We start from the raw sequence: 19,911 nt of genomic DNA, 5'->3' as shown, positions 1-19,911 counted from the left end.
ATGTACCTTTTCTAATGATCTTAATGTGTACCTGTCATTTTCATGCCAGTACTACACTGCTTTACTTACAGAAATGTTATGATAACTTTTTATATCTGGTGGGGCAAGTCCTTCTGATTTACTGTTTGTTGTCTAGTTTTATTTATTCTCATACATTTTTTTCCCAAATGAGCCTTAGCACTGTTTTGCAAAGTTGAATCAAAAAGTTGATTTCAGAGGCTCCAGGATGACTCAGTTGGTTAAGTGTCAGATTTTTTATTTCGGCTCAAGTTGTGATCTCAGGGTTGTGAGACTGAGCCAAGCATCAGACTGAGCTAGGCATGGAGACTGCTTAAAATTTTCTCTCTTCCTCTCCCTGTGCCCCCCCCCCACCCCCAAAAGGTTAATTTCCAAAGAAATAATTTCTTGCAGTATTTATCTTTCCAGAAACTTCTGGACATGCAATATCTCTTTCATTCATGTTTTCTTTGCTATTTCACATTAAAGTTCATTGTTGTACCTATAAAGTCATGCTTTTCTTCCCAAAATTAGGCCTAGGAACTTTATTTTGTCTGCTACTATAGATGGACTTGTCCTTCATTTTATCTTCTAAATAATTATTGATAGCATAAAGAAAACTATTTTACATAGTCATTGTGAATCTGGTCATCTTTCTGAGATCTTTTGCAAATTCCCAATAGTCAGATTCTCTTACCTATGTGCAGAAAATGAACTTCCTAGCACATCACAGAGCTGGATAGAGGGGGGCACTGTTTGAGAATTCCTGGGCAGTGACTCTGCTTTCTCCCCCAACCCTGAGAAGGATGTGGTCTTGCTAGTGCTAAGTTTATTTCAAGAGCCAAGAGAATGTAAATATTTTCTTAGAAACACATAGAGTGTTGGTATACTTTCTTTTGAAATGCAGGTATGAAGGTAGTATAAGAAAGCAGAGACAGAGCAAGAAATTGGGTTCTTTCTCTACTCTTAACAGGAAAAAAAAAAAAAACTAAGAAAACTATGTTAATGTATGATGCCTCAACTTCTGTTCTCAATCTATTCATATGCTTTCTCTTAACTTTGTATCCCTGGTTGAATGAGTCAGAAACTTATAGGTTGTGTGTGTGTGTGTATACATACACATAAGCTATATAATATATATAGAGAGAATTGTATTATGTTCAAATAATGCATTTTCCTTTTCAATAGTTAATAGTTTTTACTTTTTTTATTATATTCTTCGAGACATCTAGAAAAAAGTAGAAAATTTTTGTCTTGTTCTTTTTTTTTTTTTTAAAGATTTTATTTATTTATTTGACAGACAGAGAGATCACAAGTAGGCAGAGAGGCAGGCGGGGGGGGGGGGGGGCTTCCCGCTGAGCAGAGCACCCAATGCAGGGCTCGATCCCAGGACCCTGAGATCATGACCTGAGCCGAAGGCAGAGGCTTAACCCACTGAGCCACCCAGGTGCCCCTGTCTTGTTCTTTTTAAAAATAAATTTATTTTATTTTAGAGAAAGAAAAAAAGTGAGGGGGAGAGAGTGTGTTCACAAGTGGGGGAGGGGCAGAGGCAAGGCATCTTCAAGCTGACTCCTTGCTCAGTGCAGAGACCAACACAGGCCTTCACATGGGGCTTGATCCCACGACCCCCGAGAACATGACCTGAGTTGAAACCAAGAGTCAGACACTCAACTGGCTGAGCTACCCCAGGCATCCCTGTATCTCTAGTGCTTCATTAGCAGTATGTATTGTTTTAAATATTCTTTGTTTTTTAAAGGACAAATACTCATATTACCGATCTTTTAAGACTTGTTATTTTTGTTTTTAAACTAAATATGGGCATTGAATTTTATCAAATGCTTTTTGATAGAAATAGAAATAGATTTAATCATATCTATTAAAATTATGACATGATTTTTTATCTTTTGACATATTAATGGAAATAATAAACCATTTTTTAAAAAGATTTTATTTGAGATATATAGAATAAGTGTGAATGGCAGGGGAAGGACAGAGGGAGAGAGAGAGAGAATCTCAGGCTGACTCCATGCTGAGTGTGAGGCTGACACAGGGCTTAATCTCAAAACCCTGAGATCATGACCCGAGCCAAAATTAAGAGTTGACCGCCTAGGGACGCCTGGGTGGCTCAGTTGGTTGGGCAGCTGCCTTCGGCTCAGGTCATGATCCCAGCGTCCTGGGATCGAGTCCCGCATCGGGCTCCTTGCTCTGCAGGGAGTCTGCTTCTCCCTCTGACTCTGCCTTCCACTCTGTCTGCCTGTGTTCGCTCTCACTCTCTCTCTCTCACAAATAAATAAATAAAATCTTTAAAAAAAAAAAAAAAAAAAAGAGTTGACCGCCTAACTGACTGAGCCAGCCAGCCAGGCACCCCTGTATTAAACCATTTTTATAATTCTAAAAAAGATGTCTAGATAACTTTTTCTTCATTCTTGTAATTAGGAAAGCATTTCCTTCATGTCTATTTGCAAATCTATTTTCATTCACTTACTAGGATATAAGCCTCCTTAGCTTGCATAAATACATGTGTCCAGCAACTCAACAATATTTTCTTCTATCACACCTCTGAATTCACGTTTTCCCATGTTCCAAAAACATGCTATGTCTTAGTGCATTCAAATCTTCTTTTACATTTCCCACTAAAGCTATAGAATTTTCTTCCTTTAGATTTTCATTTGTTCTGTATTTTCTCCCCTGAAATTTGTGAAATAGGATAATTTCTATTCCTTTATGTATTATCTTCTCCTTTGGAACTGTTTTTATTTTCTCTATGCTTGAAGTACTTCTTGGGTTTAACCTATGTATCACTGATGAGATTTTCTGTACTGTTAATTTTATTGTATCTTTCAGTATAGATTTCATTTCTGACTTTATATATATATATATATATATATATTTTTTTTAAATTTTATTTGACAGACGGAGATCACAGCAGGCAGAGAGAGAGGAAGGAAAGCAGGCTCCTTGCTAAGCAGAGAGCTCAATGCGGGGCTCGATCCCAGGACCCTGAGATCATGACCTGAGCCGAAGGCAGAGGCTTAACCCACTGAGCCACCCAGGCGCCCCTGACTTTATATTTTTAATTTTTCTAGCAACTTATCCTTATCTTAGGTAGCTCTATTTCCCCTCAAGTTGTTCTCTCCTTACAACTTCCTATTTCCTTTTCATAGATTGTAAAGCAAATGCTTTATACAATTTTCTTCTGTTTCCTTTAATGAAACAGTTTTCACAGGCATTTTCTTCCTAAGTCTTCAGGGCAATGTTACCTTACCTTTCCCTTGTGCTACAATATGATTTCATTGGCACTTTTTATTCATCCTACAAAAAGGGGAAAATTCTAGAATTTAATATTTAATGTAAATGGTTGCAAGACTGTTAGGCACACTGTGTTATGTTGATAGAATTATTCTCTTTAACTGCTGGTGGAGACTAAGTTCATGTTTGCTTTTAGTCTAATTTCCAGCATGCTAGCAAGTATTTATCTAGTAAGGCACTAGTAGACTTAGATGTACTCCTCTGTCTATATTTCCTTCTCTTTCACTTTGAACATATGATAGAGTACTGGAAAAAACAATATAATCTTCAGTATCCACAAATCTGGAGGTTATTCCTATCTATCTGTATATAATATTATTAGCATGTGAACATTATAGGTCTAGAATACAGTGGACCACTGCTAGTCTATTCCTCTACTTTTTATCATATCTTTTCAGGGAGCTACAGTCTCAAAATAAATTTAGAGAAATACAGGGATTTATGAGAAAGAAAAAAGACCATGATTGTCTTCAACTTCTTCAAAGGTATAGTGGAAGAGGAAGCTATTCTGAGGTGTTACAGATACATCTCTCAGAGCCAAATGGCAGATGAGTAAGTGATAAAATGTCTTCCTATTAGTAGAACTGTTCTCTTCAAAAAGGTAAAATTGAATTGGCCACTCGTTGATTCTCACATGAGAAGTGAATTTGGAATTAGAAATGTTTCTCCCAAATTGTGATCATATGTTGTCAGTGTTCTTATAGAGATTGGGAAGAGAATGAATCTGGGAATATTAGCCTAATTATAGCCTAACCCAGCAATAGTGTAATGTTTACTATTCATCACATAGGTTATTAATTTAATGAGAAAATATATTTTTAAAGTATAAGAATTACCCTCAGTGATTTTTAGAACATAATCCCTGATGAACTGGAAACTGCCTATACTTAATTATATTTATTATATTCATAAATGGCATAAATATTGATAAGTATTAAAAACAAGTCATACAGTATCACTCTAAAATGTGTGGGGTTGTTTTCCTCTGATGTTTTAAGAAGTCTGATCACATCTAACATTTCTCTGTCTTGAAGTATAGATCCAAGAGCCTTTAGCCAATACATTTAACTTAATCACCCATCCATCCATCCAACAATGAGTTCCTATACATTACCCAATATATTATTATCAACTTTAAATGGTGTGAAAAATGCAAAAAGAAGTGAAGTGGATTAACCATTGAGATTATTTTTTGGAAGTGGAATGCCCATTTATTTGGTCCTTTTTATTGAGTTTTTTTTCCACATACCATAAATTTCACTCTTTTTAGTGTACAATTCTAGGGCTAATGCATAAGTTCTGTAACCATCATGACAACAACAACAACAAAAAAAAACAAACCAAAGAAACAAACAAACAAAAAAACAATAGTTCTACACCACCCCAAAGCTCCTTTATGTTAATGCTCAATAATTTAGTTTTACACATAATGAGTCTGAGGTGTCTGAAAGATACCCTGATGAAAATGTTCAATAAGATGAAAAATTATGACTTAGGCTTTGGAGAAAACCTGTGCTGGAAATAAAAGTTTGGCAATTTTTGTCCATGCACTGGGCTAAAGTTATGGGGAAGAGAAGACTGCCTGAAACACAAGCAAGGGAGTTTGAAGATGACCTTTAGAAACATTAATATTTACATGGCAAGTGGAAAAAAAGGAAAGCAGTATTATAAAGGGGAAGACAAGATGGTACCATAGAAGCTAAAAAGAGAACTTTCTAAAAGGGAGAGTGATCAATTGCTTGTGGCAAAGCACATTAACAATACCACATTAATAAGAACTGGAAAGCATTTTGGCAACTAGGAAGTAATCACTAACTTTAGTGAGAAAAATTTCACTGGATTGATGGGTGCAAGAGCCCAACAATGCTTTGTAGAGGTAATGGGAAACTGGAACAAAGGATACAATTTTGAATAGTGGTTAATGAAACATACAACTCAAGGGAGTAAAGGCATGAATATGGTTACAAGTTGAGAAAAGACAACTTGTAAGGATAAGGGCAGAATTAGTTGTAATTACAAACACACAAGGTAAAATGTATTGCATAAGAAAAGATTCTTCTCTCTCTCAGGCAGAGACGCTCAAAAGTAGAAGTAAGCACAGAGTTCCTTGGTATTTACCCAAATGAGTTGAAAACTTATATCCACAGAAAATCTGCGTACAAATATTTATAGCAGCTTTATTCATAATTGCCAAAATTTGGAAGCACCCAACATGTCCTTCAGCAGGTGAATGAATAAACAAATTGTGGTACATCCATACAATGAAATTTTTTTTCAGTGATAAAAAGAAATAATCTATCATGCCACATTTAGACATGGTAGAAACTTAAATGCATGGTATAAGCGAAAAAGTTTAGTCTGAAAATGCTACATGCTGTGTAATTCCAGCTATAAAACATTCTATAAGGGTAAACTGTGGAGACATTAAAAAGATAAGTGGTTGCCCTGGAGTTCAGGGGAGGGTGGGAGAAATGAATAGGTAGAGCACAGGAGGATCTGAGGACAGTGAAACTATTCTGTATGATATTGTAATGATGGAACATTATATATTTGTCAAAACCCACAGAATGTAGAACACAGTGAGCCCTGAGATAAAATATGAACAGTAGCTAATACTTTATCAATATTGGCTCATCAGTTTTAGCATATGTACCAAACTAATGCAAAATGTTAATTATAAGGAAACTGTGTGTGAGAGGGGGTATGTAGGAATCTCTGTACTTTCTACTCTTTAGTAAAACTAAAATTGTCCCTTAAAAACAACAAAAGTAAGCATAGAGATGTAGGATAGAGAAGTAATGAACTTTAATTTTCATTAATTAGCAGGAATAGGCATGAGTAGGTATTACTGAGAAAATGTTCTATCACATTCTAGATATTATAACCAGAATGATGGGATATGTCCTAATTGAGTTTCCCTAAAATTTCTGTGTCTAGGTGGCAGGCAAACAAATGAAATAAGGAAAGTAGTCACTGACTTTTGAAATATAGATGCTTATCAATGGCATCTCTATAACTGATAAATTTCTTGAAATTTAATTCATACCTTAATCTACTATTTTATTATAAATCATGAGATTGACATTGAACCATGTTACACATAATTTTAGTAAATACGGTCATTTTAAAAACTGGAAAGAATCCATTCTTGAAGAAAAAAATTAAAACAATGTATTCACTTAATAGCCTATTTCTACCAGAGCTGTAAAACATCATAAAAACAATCTTTGAATTTGTACACAATTATAGAAAAATAATTATTAGAAAAATAATACATATTTTAAGATATCCCAAAATGTCAGGGTCTCAAACTGTGGTCTGTAGACACCTATAAGTCCCCAAGTTCATTCAAGGGGATATGTGAGGTCAAAATAGTAACACTGTGATAATCATGCTGTTCTTACCATGTTGACATTTCCAATGTTGGTATAAAAAGTAACTATAGGTAAGGCAGCTGGATAACATGAATCATGGCAGTGGCACTGAACCACTAGTAATCACTGTAGTCATCATTGTTATATATTCAGTAAAAAGCTACTTTCACTAAGAATGTCCTTGATGAAGTAGTAAAAAATAATAATTTTATTAAATCCTGAACATACATCCTTTTAGTATTCAATGAGATGAAATGAGAAATATGCATTAAGTACCTAGGTTGCATCATAGTATGACCAATCATACTTTGAGTAAATACTGAGTTGGGAGCTGACAAAGCCTCATTTATCACAAGACACCACGTTTACTTGAAAGAACAACTGACAGGGGCACCTGGCTGGCTCAGTTGGTAGAGCATGCAACTTTTTTTTTTTTTTTTTTTAATTATTTATTTTAGAGAGAAAAAGAGAGAGAGAGAGCAGGAACAGGAGGGAAAGAGAATCTGAAGTGGACTCTGTGCTGAGGGCAGGCCCCAATGTAGAGCTCAATCTCAGGACCCTGAGATCACTAACTGAGCTGAGAAACCAAGACTCAGGATACTTAACCAACTGTGCCACTCAGGCTCACAAGCATGTGACTCATGATCTCAGAGTTGTGAGTTCAAGTGCCACATTGGGTGCAGAGTTTACCTACTTATGTAAAGAGAAAGAAAAAAGCAAGCAAGCAAGAAAAACAGAAAGAGGGAGGGAGGAAGGAAGGAAGGAAGATAAAAAGAAAAAGAAAGACTGACAAACAATGGATATGCATGTATTTGTCAATTTTCTCAAAAAGGAGCAAAGGAAACCTGTGATTTCAAGAACTCACAGTATCTCTTGCCAAAGATTAAAAAAAAATTAAAAGCAGATAAAAAAAAAGATTAAAAAAACAGATTTTTAAGTAGAAATCAGAATTTTAGAAAACTTGTTTCTGCTACTACTGTGAGCTTGAGAGTTTCCCCATACCTAAAAAAAAATTTTTTTTAGATTGGGGGTAAAATCAACAAATGTGATTTTGAAAATATTATGTAAAGAAATGTGTCAACATTTAGAAGATCTACATAACCCAGTGAACCAGTATTTTCCAAATGACTAAAGCATGATGTTACAAAGTCATATATAGGTAAAAGATCCATTCAAACTGCAAGACAAATTAATGGAATGCAATGTAAGTAAGTACTAAAAACTCATTTGTTTGGTTTCCGATTCCATACTGCAACTAACTTTCAGAGACAATCACTTGAATTGTGGTGTAGCGACAAAAAGAATACCCACATTATTTTGAAGATACTTTTAAAATCTTTTTCCCTTTTCCAGCTACCTATCTGTGTAAAGTAAAACTGTTCTCATTTACTTCAAGTACAACATCAAAATACACTGAATGCAAAAGCAGGTATCAGAACCTAGCTGCCTTCTATTAAGCTATATATTAAATACAACTATTTAAAAATGTAAAACAATGCCATTCTTATGTTTTAATAAAAATGTTACTTTTGTTAACATGTAACAAGCTTATTAATGTTAGTTTAAGTCTTAGTTAATAAATGTATTTTAAATTTCTCTGTTTTGTATTTCTACAGTGATAAATGTTCTTAGATATAACCAATAAAAACAAAAGCTCTTTGGGGTCCTCAATAACTTTTGAGTATAAAGGGTTCCTGAAACTAACTAGAATACTAGAATAGACTATTCTCAAGAGTGACAAAATTACCTAAAAATAAAAACATAGTTTCTAATCAGTGACTTAGAACATGATAGTAAAAGGCTGATTTGATATTTGATATAATGTCATGATTAGAGCAAGTCGTAAAACATTTTCTTGATATTGACTTACAAAGAGAATTCTGTTTTACTAATTTCAGTTGTGATGTAGTCAATTTTTCTCCTCGCTGGCTTTTACTCTCTTCATCACCCTCCTCATCTTGAACTACAAAGTCATCAATAATATAATCATCTCCATCTTCATCATATTCATAATCATCTTCCTCCTCCTCATCATCATTTTCATCACTGCTTGGGCAGGATTCCTTTTCAGAGTCCTAATTAAATTAAAACATATCCTTCAGTAAATTTGTACCTTTAAATTATACATATGGATATGAAATTAAAAGATTAAATCTGAAATCAAAACAGTGATCCATGGAAATTAACTTCATATGGTAAGATTAAAAGAAAGTCTTGTATTAAATGTTGAACTTTTTGGATTAGGAAGATGATATACCTTGGTAAATGATATAAAATGTTTAAAGTGGATATTAAGATTATAAGTTAAAAAGAGAAAGACCATATTAGACAGTCTTTCAATTTTAAAAGAGTGATAAACTGAGGCTCATGGTAAAACAATATATTAGACACAACAGTGAAAACATGTTGAAGGATACTTGATTGAAAAATTAAATTCAAGAATTGAGAAATAGAACAGACTCAACACTTTTTTATAAAAATTAAATACTTCAAGGAAAAATTTAAGAACAGTAACAAAACCAATAAAATATAACACACCTCAAAATCTCTACTACTATTGCGTCTCTGACGAGATCTTTGTTTTGAGAGTTCTTTCAGTTTCTGGAGTTGTTCTCTCTTTTTTGCAGCTAAAGTTTTTTCAGGCTTTTTTTGCTCCATCTCGACTGAAGAACATTCATCTTCAACCACTCTACGTGGACGCTTAACACCTATTTTTCTAACTAGGATATCACTATCATCACTCTCATCACTGTCATACATAACAGAGGAGATCCTTTTTCTCTTCCCTCGTTTGATATGTTCTTCGTCTAAGTCCTCTTCTAGTATTTGTCTGGGGTGTGTGTTGAGATCCTCCTCCTCTTGATTTGAATGCTTTTCATGATCTAGTAAGTCAGTATTTCTATGTTTGTTTTTGTTCTTTTCTTCTTCATATGTTGAACTGTTGCCAGTGTTCACGAGATGCTCACAATTACTACCATCACTTTCAACATTAATTAATCTAAGTTCTCTTTCATTTTCCAGCTTTTTACTATCAAACCCATTGTTACCATCATGATCTTCATCACTGTCAAGCTCTTCATCACTGTCAAGCTCTTTGTCGCTGTCAAACTCTTCATCACTGTCAAGCTCTTCGTCACTATCAAATAACTGTGAGATGCTACTTCTTTTAGTCCGCCTCCAATCAACCCGAGATTTCTGCTCACGCTCCTGAGTTTTAGAATTTTTCCTTGTTTCGTGTCTTCTAACATGTACCATTTTCACTTAAGCTTCTACAAAATAAAGTTATTAGGAATATAGTAAAGATAACCAGATTTCAAAAAGAATGTATTTATGGTACAAACTGTATTTATTTGGTGTTATAAAATGGTTCATAAAGTTAAAAAATCACATAAAATATCTGAGTGAAGATGGCAGAATAGTTATTCAACAAATAATTCACTGAACATTTACGAAACAATTGCATGAACTTATTCTGAATTATGCTATATTTTGTACTGAAAGAAATAAATAGAAAAATAATGGTCCTGTTGTTCTCCAGATTATTATCCATGGGTAGAACACATAAGCATATCTTAAGAAAAACAGCACAAAATAAGAGATAAAAATAACTGCAATAAAATTATAAAGATACAGGAAGAACAGTATAGCAACTGCTTCACTGAAGATTTGATTGAACAGATATGATCTGATAGAATTCTAAAGGGCTGGCTCTATTTCAACAAAACAACGACAGACAAAAGGATTTCAGGCAGGTAAAAATGGTAAGGTCAAGCTGTTGCACTGAGAGAGAACATGGTATGTTAAGAAATTAAGTGTGACCAAAAAAGTGTGAAGAAAGGCTTTATGCTGGAAAAAGAGATAAGTATAGAAAAATAAGGTGGGATTACCATAATCATTCATCCTTAGGCAAAGTATCCTGAACGGAGAAATGATATGCATTGTAACACAAAGGATCAATTTATATGAAGAAAGTTATAAAGTAATAGCTGACAAAAGATAGCATTGCAAAATTAAGAGATCACCTATTCAGTAAAACTGCAGCTTCTATATATCTTAGTAAAAATGGCAATGGCTTCAAACCACTCAAAGTAAAAGATAAAATCCAACAGAAAACTTATTAACAATCCAAAATTGGGTGAAAAAAAGTTTAATGGTGAAGTGGAGTATGATATTGGGAAGGAAAACAAATACTGCTAAGTTTCTGATTCAGAAAAGGCCGACCTCCATTAAAATTATCACAGGTATATAACAAGGAACAATTAGAGACAAGTAAGATAACCAGAAGAACAGTAACATGTCTTTTGTAGCTGCTAAGGAATACAGACATATGATCATAATGTAATGAGACTGACCTCATAATATATGTATAAGAACTTATATATTCTATTGAGTGCTATCTCCTTCAAAGAAATCACCTTATGAGGCTAATTATTCTGATATTTGCACCATGGCACAGAATATTCTTGGACATTTTCTATAAAACATAGTATTAAAAAATACATAAAAATATGAAAATAACTCCACTCCATTTTTTTTTATCCCAAAGAGTGGCTTAAATACTTATATTATTGACTTGTCTTAGTTTAGGAACTGTTAGCAGCTTCTAAAAATGAAATCTAATTTCAAAAGATGAATATTAATTACCATTACAGATATTTTTTAAATGTGCTATAACTGTGAAGGTAATACAAAAATAAAATGCCAAATTTTTTTGAGCAATGGCAGTATCACTGAATCAAGTTTATAGCTTTCCAAGATAATTCCTTTTTTGGGTAGGTGGGAGTGGGAAATACACCCTTCATTTAATTGTACAAATTCTGTTATGTTTAAAAGCAATATGACAGTTTCTACAATGATAGAATAATGGTTGCTAAGATTATATACAAGAAATTTTCTTTATACTGTTGGCTGAAGTGTGACCTTATGACAGTAATTGCTAGGAGATCTACTGAGCACTATAATAGCAATCTAACAAATCCTAGTCAACAAAGTATTCTGTTACTTGAAATTACACTTGGGTTGCATATTACAGAAGGCTTATATTAAAATCAGCAAAGATGAGAATTGTGGTCAAAGTTACCTTTAAAAAAATCTCTGTATTACTCTTTAAAGTAAGTTCTTTATGAATCATACTGCTTCACAGGAGGTCCACCCAATTTCTTCTTCAGGTTTTAAATAGATTACTGTTATTTTTTGTTTTGTTTTGTTTTGTTTTAAATTAAGCACCAGATAAACTAGGCAGTTTATATTGTGAAGCCATATAGTACAAGTACTTTTTGAGCACAGTTAAATTTGCACAAACTGTGCATGTGCCTTATACTGTAATGTCTTCCTAATGAGTCTGTCTGAATTGGGAGAAATAGTGAAAAAACATTTATGAAAACAAATGACAAATATGACTTCAGCAGATACACTAAGGCAAGTGTGAACATTAGGAACATTAAATGAAAGATGATTTTATTAGTACTCAAATTCATGTACACTAGATCACTATCTCACATAGCTATACCATGTCAAAACACAGTTATTTATATCAATAGGTGACTCCTGTAACAATGGTAGAATGAGTAAGAATGTGACACTATAAAAATACCAATCACTGCACATGGTTAAGCTATTAAAAATCCTGTATGTACAGAATTTTTCACTACATTTTCCTATCTGTTTTTAAATCCTGACAATGATCCTAGAAGGAGGATACTCTTTACCTTCATTTATAAGTATCAAAGCCAAGGACATAGAGTTTAAATGACTTACCGAAGATCACACAGCTTGTTAGTGACAGAGCAGGGATTAGAAACCAGGTCTCCTGATTCCCCGTCCAGTCCTACACAATGACTGCTGCCAATATTATATTTATACAAGGTAGTAAAAATCATGCCTCTAAAAAGTCAATATTTTATCTTTCATTCATGCTAAACTTTAGTTTCATAAAATAATCATCAAAATAGTTTAGTTTACAAACATGCTTTTAAAAAAAATTATGTAACAATTTCAGTGCACATGAGTTGGGCCAGACACTTCTGGAAATTGTCCATCCAATAGGTAAGAAAAGAATGTGCAAAAGAGATGAAAATTTGAGACTTCCCTCTACCATCTTATTGATGACACTAATCACAAAATTTAAGGATTCCCCATTGAGACCAAAAGTAAAAATTTCAAAAAAGGCAGTCTCTGGTGAGAGAAAAAAAAATTTTTATTTGGGAACTGCAGTACTGAATATTTGAAAAAGCAAATTTTGTTTAAATAAAATAAACCAAGTTTCATATGTCCAACTGCCAAATTTCCAGTTCTCTCTTCATATTTCAAAACTGCTATTTTATCAATAGCATCAAAATTTCTGTCATTGAAAATGAACATAATTTAAATATGGTTGACTCCTCTTTTAAAATTGTGAATACTTTTACTATGTTAGCTGGGGAGGGAAGAATGATGACAGAAGGAAAGGGTGAGTGAACTGAACCTGAGGAGATAAATGAGGTGAAGCTAGGTTGATGAACAAGCCATCTCTTGGTCTTTGGAATTCACTCAAAAAAAAAAAAAAATCCATGCAATGGATGTAATTTCTTTATATGCTGAGTATACACTCAACTTCTTGAAGTGAGAATTTAATCAGGCTTCTTTAATCATACCTTACCTTTAGGCAAAGAGAAAAACAAAGACTCCATAGAGAAAGCATTAAATAAATGAAGACGATCAATACTATCACATCTTCGTGCTTCATAGTTGATATCACATAGAAGGCACATACATAGCTATACTGTCTGCCAAAGACGGTAAGTTAGAGGTAAGAATTCATATTGCTCTCTCACCCACAGGAACTCTGTAACTAAAAGGTACTTTGATGATGACACTTGAATTTCTCATCAGAAGAAATACCCTTTAGTTTAGACTTTGAGGTTAACTCATCCTAAAGAAAAGATGCATTCTAGGAATCATTTGCCCTATCAGGTGACCGTTTACATTTTTAAAGTTTGAAGGGCAGTGGAAGCGCAGCCATTATTTGACTGAAGGGGTGCATTCCTATTTGTAAAACAACACCCCTCCCTGATGTTTCCTTTTATATGATAGTTTGGAGAGTAAACCTTAATTGATCAAAGAAATGGTTATTGAATGTGCCAGCACATGCTCAGAGCTGTGGGCGTTACTAGAAGAAATCAACGACACAGTCTCTGCTCCCAAGGAGCTCACAGTCTGATGAAATCACTACGGACAGCAAAACAAGCCGGCATAATACATGACTTACAGTGTTTAAGTTCTTTTCACATTGCTATGAATAAATTCACCCCAGTTCTTCCATTGCTAGGAAACAGGACAGCACAACACGACAGAAACAGAATATGGGAAGGTAACATAAAAAGAGAGGAAAGCCAATGTGCCCCACTTGGAATCCCGAACCAAGCTCCACAATTTCGCAGAGAGTGCATCCTGCCAGCTTGGCTTCCGGGACAACTACAGTATTCATTAAAATCTTGAACACTGAAGGTGATTCTCTAAATCCAGCAGGGTTGAGTGGCAGAGGAAGGATCCCCTCGGGAATTAACACCAGAGTCATTTTCCTGAGAACAAACCTGGCTCTTTGGCGGGACGCAGGTACCCAGCGCAGCACGTCCGCCCGTCCGCTACTCTGCCTCCGGGAAAGAGGGGCACCGTAGCTAGGAAACCGGACCCTTAGACCGAGCTTCACCGTGACGTGCGAGGGACGACACAAACCCCCAGGGCTCGGAGGAGCTCCGCGCCCAGAAAACCAACAAGGGTCTGGAAAGGCCAGAAACCCTCGAAATCACCACTCGAGCTCCCCCCACCAGTCCTGCCCACTTCCCCACCGCCCAGGAAACTGGCACCCCGCCCACTGCAGCTCAGCCCCAGCGGAAGGCAAGCGGAGAACGACGTTGAGGGGTGTCGTCCCGCCCACCCCGAGGGCCCGCGGGAATTTTTCTTTCCCGCCTGCCGGGAGGCGCGGCTTCCCCAGCTCTGTTAATAAACCATTAGCAGCTTGAGCGAGAGCGAGTCCCCGCCCCGAGCTGCCCCCGCACCGCCCCGCGCCCTCACCTTTCAAAGCTCCTCCGCCTCTGCCTCCGCCTTTGCCTCCGCCCCAGGTACCCACAGCCGACCGGCGGCGCTCCTCCTCCTTCCGGGGACTAGGGGAAGTCCCGCCTCTGGGAGGAGCAAGGGGCGGAGCCGGCAGCGGGAGGGGGCATCTTCCGGGAGCGTGTGCTGGGGGAGGAGCGGTCGCCGCGCGTTAGTCAGGGAGCGGTGCGGGTCCTGGTTCCAGTTGAGGTGGGAAGAGGGGCTCGGCGGGCTGTGAGGGGCCGGGAGGATTGTCCAGGCTAAGCCCAGCGCGGGGAAGTGTGGCTTGCGGTGGAAGGGGTTGGCTTCTGGGGAAGAAATCAAACGTAACCTTTCCCTTGGGGAAGGGGGCTAGTCCCCGACTCCCTGGTTCTTCCGCTCTCTGCAGTAAGTTTGGGGTGTGGCAGGGGCTAGTGACGGGCGTTTACCCTGCATCAGGGCGTGAAGGAGGTTGGTGGTCACGATGGGGTTATAGACTTTAACACGGCCCCGGGGGGGGAGTAAAACAAATGTTTGTAATCCGGATTATCCGCGGTGGCTTGGGGCCTCCTCGGCTGCCCATCTGAGTTAAAGGCCTGTGCCCTCAAACTTCTTCCCCTCTCATCTTCCTCTGCTGTCTCTTTGCCGGCCAAGCACATCCGGGGGCGGGGTCAGGGCCCCCAGGTTCCTGGTAAGGCTAAAAGACTGAGTGAGTAGGACTGTTAAAGCGAGTCTGTGTGAAAGAAGGAAGGGTTTTGTAGATTGCTTCAGAGCGAGTGTGGGGTGAGGCCCTGAGTCCCAGAGCCTCAGCATGTCAGGGAAACGGAAGCGAGTGGTGTTAACTATTAAAGATAAGCTTGATATAATAAAAAAACTAGAAGACGGAGGTTCTTCCAAACAACTGGCAGTGATTTATGGAATTGGAGAGACAACCGTTCGGGATATAAGAAAAAATAAGGAAAAAATTATAACTTATGCAAGCAGTTCTGATTCCACAAGTCTTCTGGCCAAGAGGAAATCTATGAAACCATCCATGTATGAGGAACTGGACAAAGCGATGCTAGAATGGTTCAACCAGCAAAGGGCAAAAGGGAATCCCATATCTGGACCGATTTGTGCAAAAAGGGCAGAATTCTTCTTTTATGCTTTGGGAATGGATGGTGATTTTAACCCCTCTGCTGGTTGGTTAACTCGTTTTAAGCAGCGGCACAGCATTAGAGAGATTAATATTAGAAACGAAAGATTAAATGGAGATGAGACTGCTGTGGAAGATTTTTGTAACAACTTTCGGGACTTTATTGAGCGAGAGAATTTACAGCCTGAACAGATCTACAACGCAGATGAAACTGGACTCTTTTGGAAATGCCTGCCTTCCAGGACTTCTGGGATCAAAGGTAAATGCACTGTCTCTGGGCACAAGTCAATTGAAGAAAGAGTCACTATCATGTGTTGTGCCAATGCAACAGGTCTACACAAACTGAAACTTTGTGTTGTGGGGAAAGCAAAGAAGCCTCGCTCCTTCAAGTCAACTGACACCTCAAACCTGCCAGTCTCTTATTTCAGCCAAAAAGGTGCATGGATGGATCTTTCCATTTTCCGACAGTGGTTCGATAAGATCTTTGTGCCACAGGTTCGAGAATACTTAAGATCTAAAGGCCTGCAGGAAAAGGCTGTGCTCTTGTTGGATAATTCACCAACACATCCAAATGAAAACGTCCTTAGGTCAGATGATGGCCAAATATTTGCTAAATATTTACCACCTAATGTGGCTTCATTGATCCAGCCCTCAGATCAGGGAGTCATAGCAACAATGAAGAGAAATTATCGTGCAGGTCTTCTTCAGAACAACTTGGAAGAGGGTAATGACCTGAAATCGTTCTGGAAGAAGCTAACTCTGCTAGATGCACTTTATGAAATAGCAATGGCATGGAATTTAGTAAAGCCAATTACCATTAGCAGAGCATGGAAGAAGATTCTTCCTACCATAGAGGAGAAAGAAGGCTTGGACTTTGATGAAGAAGATGTTTCTGTGGCTACTGTGGCCACCATTTTACAGCATACCAAAGGACTGGAAAATGTGACTACTGAGAACATCGAAAAATGGCTTGAAGTGGACAGTACTGAGCCAGGCTATGAAGTGTTAACTGACAGTGAAATCATCAGAAGAGCGCAAGGCCAGACAGACGAATCTAGTGAAAATGAGGAGGAGGAAATAGAACTGATTCCAGAGAAACATATTAATCATGCAGCTGCTCTCCAATGGACTGAAAATTTGTTGGATTATCTAGAACAACAAGGTGATATGATTCTGCCTGATAAACTGGTGATCCGTAAACTTCGAGCCACCATCAGAAATAAACAGAAGATGACAACCTCAAGTCAATAATGGCATTTCATTGTTACATTGTTTCAATAATTGTGTTTGTAACTCTTAACCTCTGCAGTGTGGCTTAATTTTCTTTGTGTTATCAATTCTCAGTCAACAGCCCTATGAAATGTAGATACAAAAATGTGTCTGAAGTAGTTCAAGGATTATGTGCTTTGCATCATCTGTCTTCTTTTTCATTTGTGCAGATAATTGGAAGCCGATTCTGTATAAATTACCTATATACATGCATTCATTTTTGTAGATCTGCAATTATCCCTTCTATTACAGTGGCATTCCCTAAACTTTCTAAAAAGAATGAGAAATATCTGTCTTTTAGATTTCAGGGTGATCTGCAATAATTAAAAGTGAAGTCCAATAATGAGGAAACTGATCTATGAATTATAAAAAAAACTTAGAAATCATACTTATGTTCTCTTATTTGTTTAGGTGGCAAGAGGGGGAGATTTTTCTGGAAATAAATATATAGGAAGTGATTATTAAATTAGTAAGAAAACTGAAAGCTGATACATAAAAGATTCTGATCTATCCATTCGTAGAAAACTGAGTTGAAAATTTGAGGAACTGTAGGTTATTTATACAAGGGGAATAAATAGGCTTGTTTTAATTGGGTCTTATGAATTGGGTAATTATTTATTCATAATTATAGTATGGGTTTTGTAATGTTACATGTGATAATATGAGCTCCTACCTTATATGTGGGGAAGAATCTTGGGAATTTAAAGTTACTTTTTTTTTTACTGTGTACTTGGAAATGTCTATAGTTTGAAAAAGTTTATCATACCTTCTTTTATTTGACATGAAAAGAAAAAAAATGAAAAGAATAAAGTTATTATTTTTAACAAGCCATAGGTTGTGACCTGTTTTATGAAGAAAGCAGAAATAATTATGGAAAGTGCCAGTTTCTAAGGAATTTCATCATTTACTCTTTTGACACTTGTAAAAAGGTATTCTTCTAGAATCTGCTTAAGTCAGAATTTTGATAAATTTGCTTAGGAAATTTAATATGTTTATTTAACACATTGAAAAGATTTTACCTATGTGAATTTTGATTTAATTTATGATTTAAAAGTGATGTTGGTCTCCATATTATTTCATGTTTTGGCCCTTAAAAAATGCTGTTGGTCATTTTTTTAAAGGTTTCACTTTTTCACTGAAATATTTTGCATTTTATATTTATAGTGCCTTTCTTAGAATTCTAAGACTTTAAAGAGACTTTAAGCTTTCCCTAATTTCTGTTATCTTCATGATGTATGTCCACATTTTTTTTAAAGACTTCTGTGATGAGAACTGTTTAAAAGTTATTGCATGAATTGCCTCAGTGCACAGAGGAAAAAGCCTCAAATTAACATATCTATTGAATCAGATAATTATACATCCTACTATAAATTTAATTGTATATAAAAGAATTTTTCCTTTTTCTAATATGAAAATATATAAAAGCTGCTTGGAATTTCTGTCTGGATTTGCTCAATTTTTAAAATTAATCTTGTCAGTGAAATTCAGCTGTATCATTGCCACCTAGTGGTAAAATTAACGTTACTGTTAAGCTGTGTGGTTTTAAATATTAATATCTAGTAAAAGGTTCACTGCTTTGTGGCATTGAGTGTGAATCTTGTGACTTTTTCTCTAGCCTCTGAGAGACTGCTCTTTTTTTTTTTAGATTTATAGCTATTTGCTCTTTTCTAAAAGCTGCCAGTACTGGTAGGCTACAGTTCTGTTTTGGTCCCTTTTATCCTTAAGCAGGAGTATAAATATAAAAGCTGAATGCCATGTTATGTTCTAAGCAATATACTTATATAATCCTCAAATTATGGTAGAAATACTGATGCTCATCTCCTCCTTTTAATTGATGAAAATCAGTTTGGTACAGGTAAGAATTTAAACCCAGATATTTGATGCCAAAACCTACGCTCGTATTATCCAACCTAGGCTAACCTCTTAACCTTTCCAATCTTTGAAATGTATTTCCTGCCACCAGCCACCCCTTCCCCCAGCCTGTCACTGATGTCTGACTTGACTTCTCTCTACACTTGTGGCAGCAGCTGCCCTTTCCTGTACGCTTTTATGAGGTTAGTCTTCCTCTTTCATTACCCTGTAGTTGATTTCTTTTTATCCCCAACCTAATAGCATTCAAAACTTGGATCCTCTGTCTTTTGATTTCTGGTTAGCCATGCTCAGTGAGGAAAACAATTTAAAACCCACCATTGGGAAAATAGTTCATGCTAATATTTCTCTTTAGTTTAAGAGACAATCTCAAAGAGTTTTGAGGAATTAGCACAGTATTGTACCAACAAGAAAGTCTTGCTAGACCAAAGATACTGAAAACCGGCTATCAAAACCACATGAGTGGTTTTCCATATAGATCAAGAGAAAAGAAAAAAACATGCTATGGAGAAGAGAAGGAAGGATAGGTTGAAATACAAGAAGAGTTGGTTAGAGAAGAAAAAAGGAACATGTGGGCTGCAGGTGAGGTTAATTTTATAATGATGTGTGTTTCACCATCATAGTCCCAGGTTTACTAGTATGTGCTGCTCATTCATAGATGGTCCCTGAAATCTCTGCTTTTCTTCTTTCTTACAGAATGTTTAATAGTCAGTGCCAAGTTAAATGCATTTGGTCAGTAGTTGGAAATGGTTAGTGGATGATGACAGAAGCTATGTGGGTAGTGTGTCTGCCCCAAAGTCATAAATCCTTAGTTCCCAATTCCTATTCCTTTAATGTCCCACCAGAGGCTGTGTTTGGCTTTGGATTTCTCCATTAAGAAATTAGCCACAGGGGTGCCTGGGTGGCTCA

The 19,911-nt window shown here is 36.4% G+C and overlaps 2 protein-coding genes across 6 annotated transcripts in view; one reads left to right on the top strand and one right to left on the bottom strand.

The window, feature by feature from the left end:
- The window catches only part of CCDC82 (coiled-coil domain containing 82), a 31,217-nt gene extending 16,387 nt beyond the window's left edge, over window positions 1–14,830 (bottom strand). The window contains exons 1-4 of one of the 5 annotated variants that reach the window (XM_082682643.1): window positions 14,733–14,801; window positions 14,252–14,438; window positions 9,219–9,949; window positions 8,551–8,755 (exon numbers count right to left, since the gene is read on the bottom strand). In XM_082682643.1, the coding sequence (XP_082538769.1) occupies window positions 8,551–8,755; window positions 9,219–9,935 (922 nt within the window). In that variant the 5' untranslated portion in view covers window positions 9,936–9,949; window positions 14,252–14,438; window positions 14,733–14,801. Of the gene's footprint in view, window positions 1–8,550; window positions 8,756–9,218; window positions 9,950–12,437; window positions 12,519–14,251; window positions 14,707–14,732 lie in introns of those variants that run through there. The other 4 variants (XM_082682644.1, XM_082682642.1, XM_082682645.1 and 1 more) reach the window with 4 other exon arrangements.
- A 710-nt stretch (window positions 14,831–15,540) lies between these two features.
- JRKL (JRK like) lies at window positions 15,541–17,115 on the top strand (the record flags this gene model as incomplete). The annotated part of the gene is made up of 1 exon (XM_082682353.1): window positions 15,541–17,115. The coding sequence occupies one exon, from the start codon at window positions 15,541–15,543 to the stop codon at window positions 17,113–17,115; it is 1,575 nt and encodes a 524-aa protein (XP_082538479.1).
- Window positions 17,116–19,911: the final 2,796 nt, after the last annotated feature.

Source organism: Mustela nivalis (genome assembly GCF_964662115.1).
Source record: "Mustela nivalis genome assembly, chromosome: 9".
Classification (NCBI taxonomy): Eukaryota; Metazoa; Chordata; class Mammalia; order Carnivora; family Mustelidae; genus Mustela; species Mustela nivalis.
Note: the sequence above shows the minus strand (reverse complement) of the source record. Positions and strands in the feature narration are given on the sequence as shown.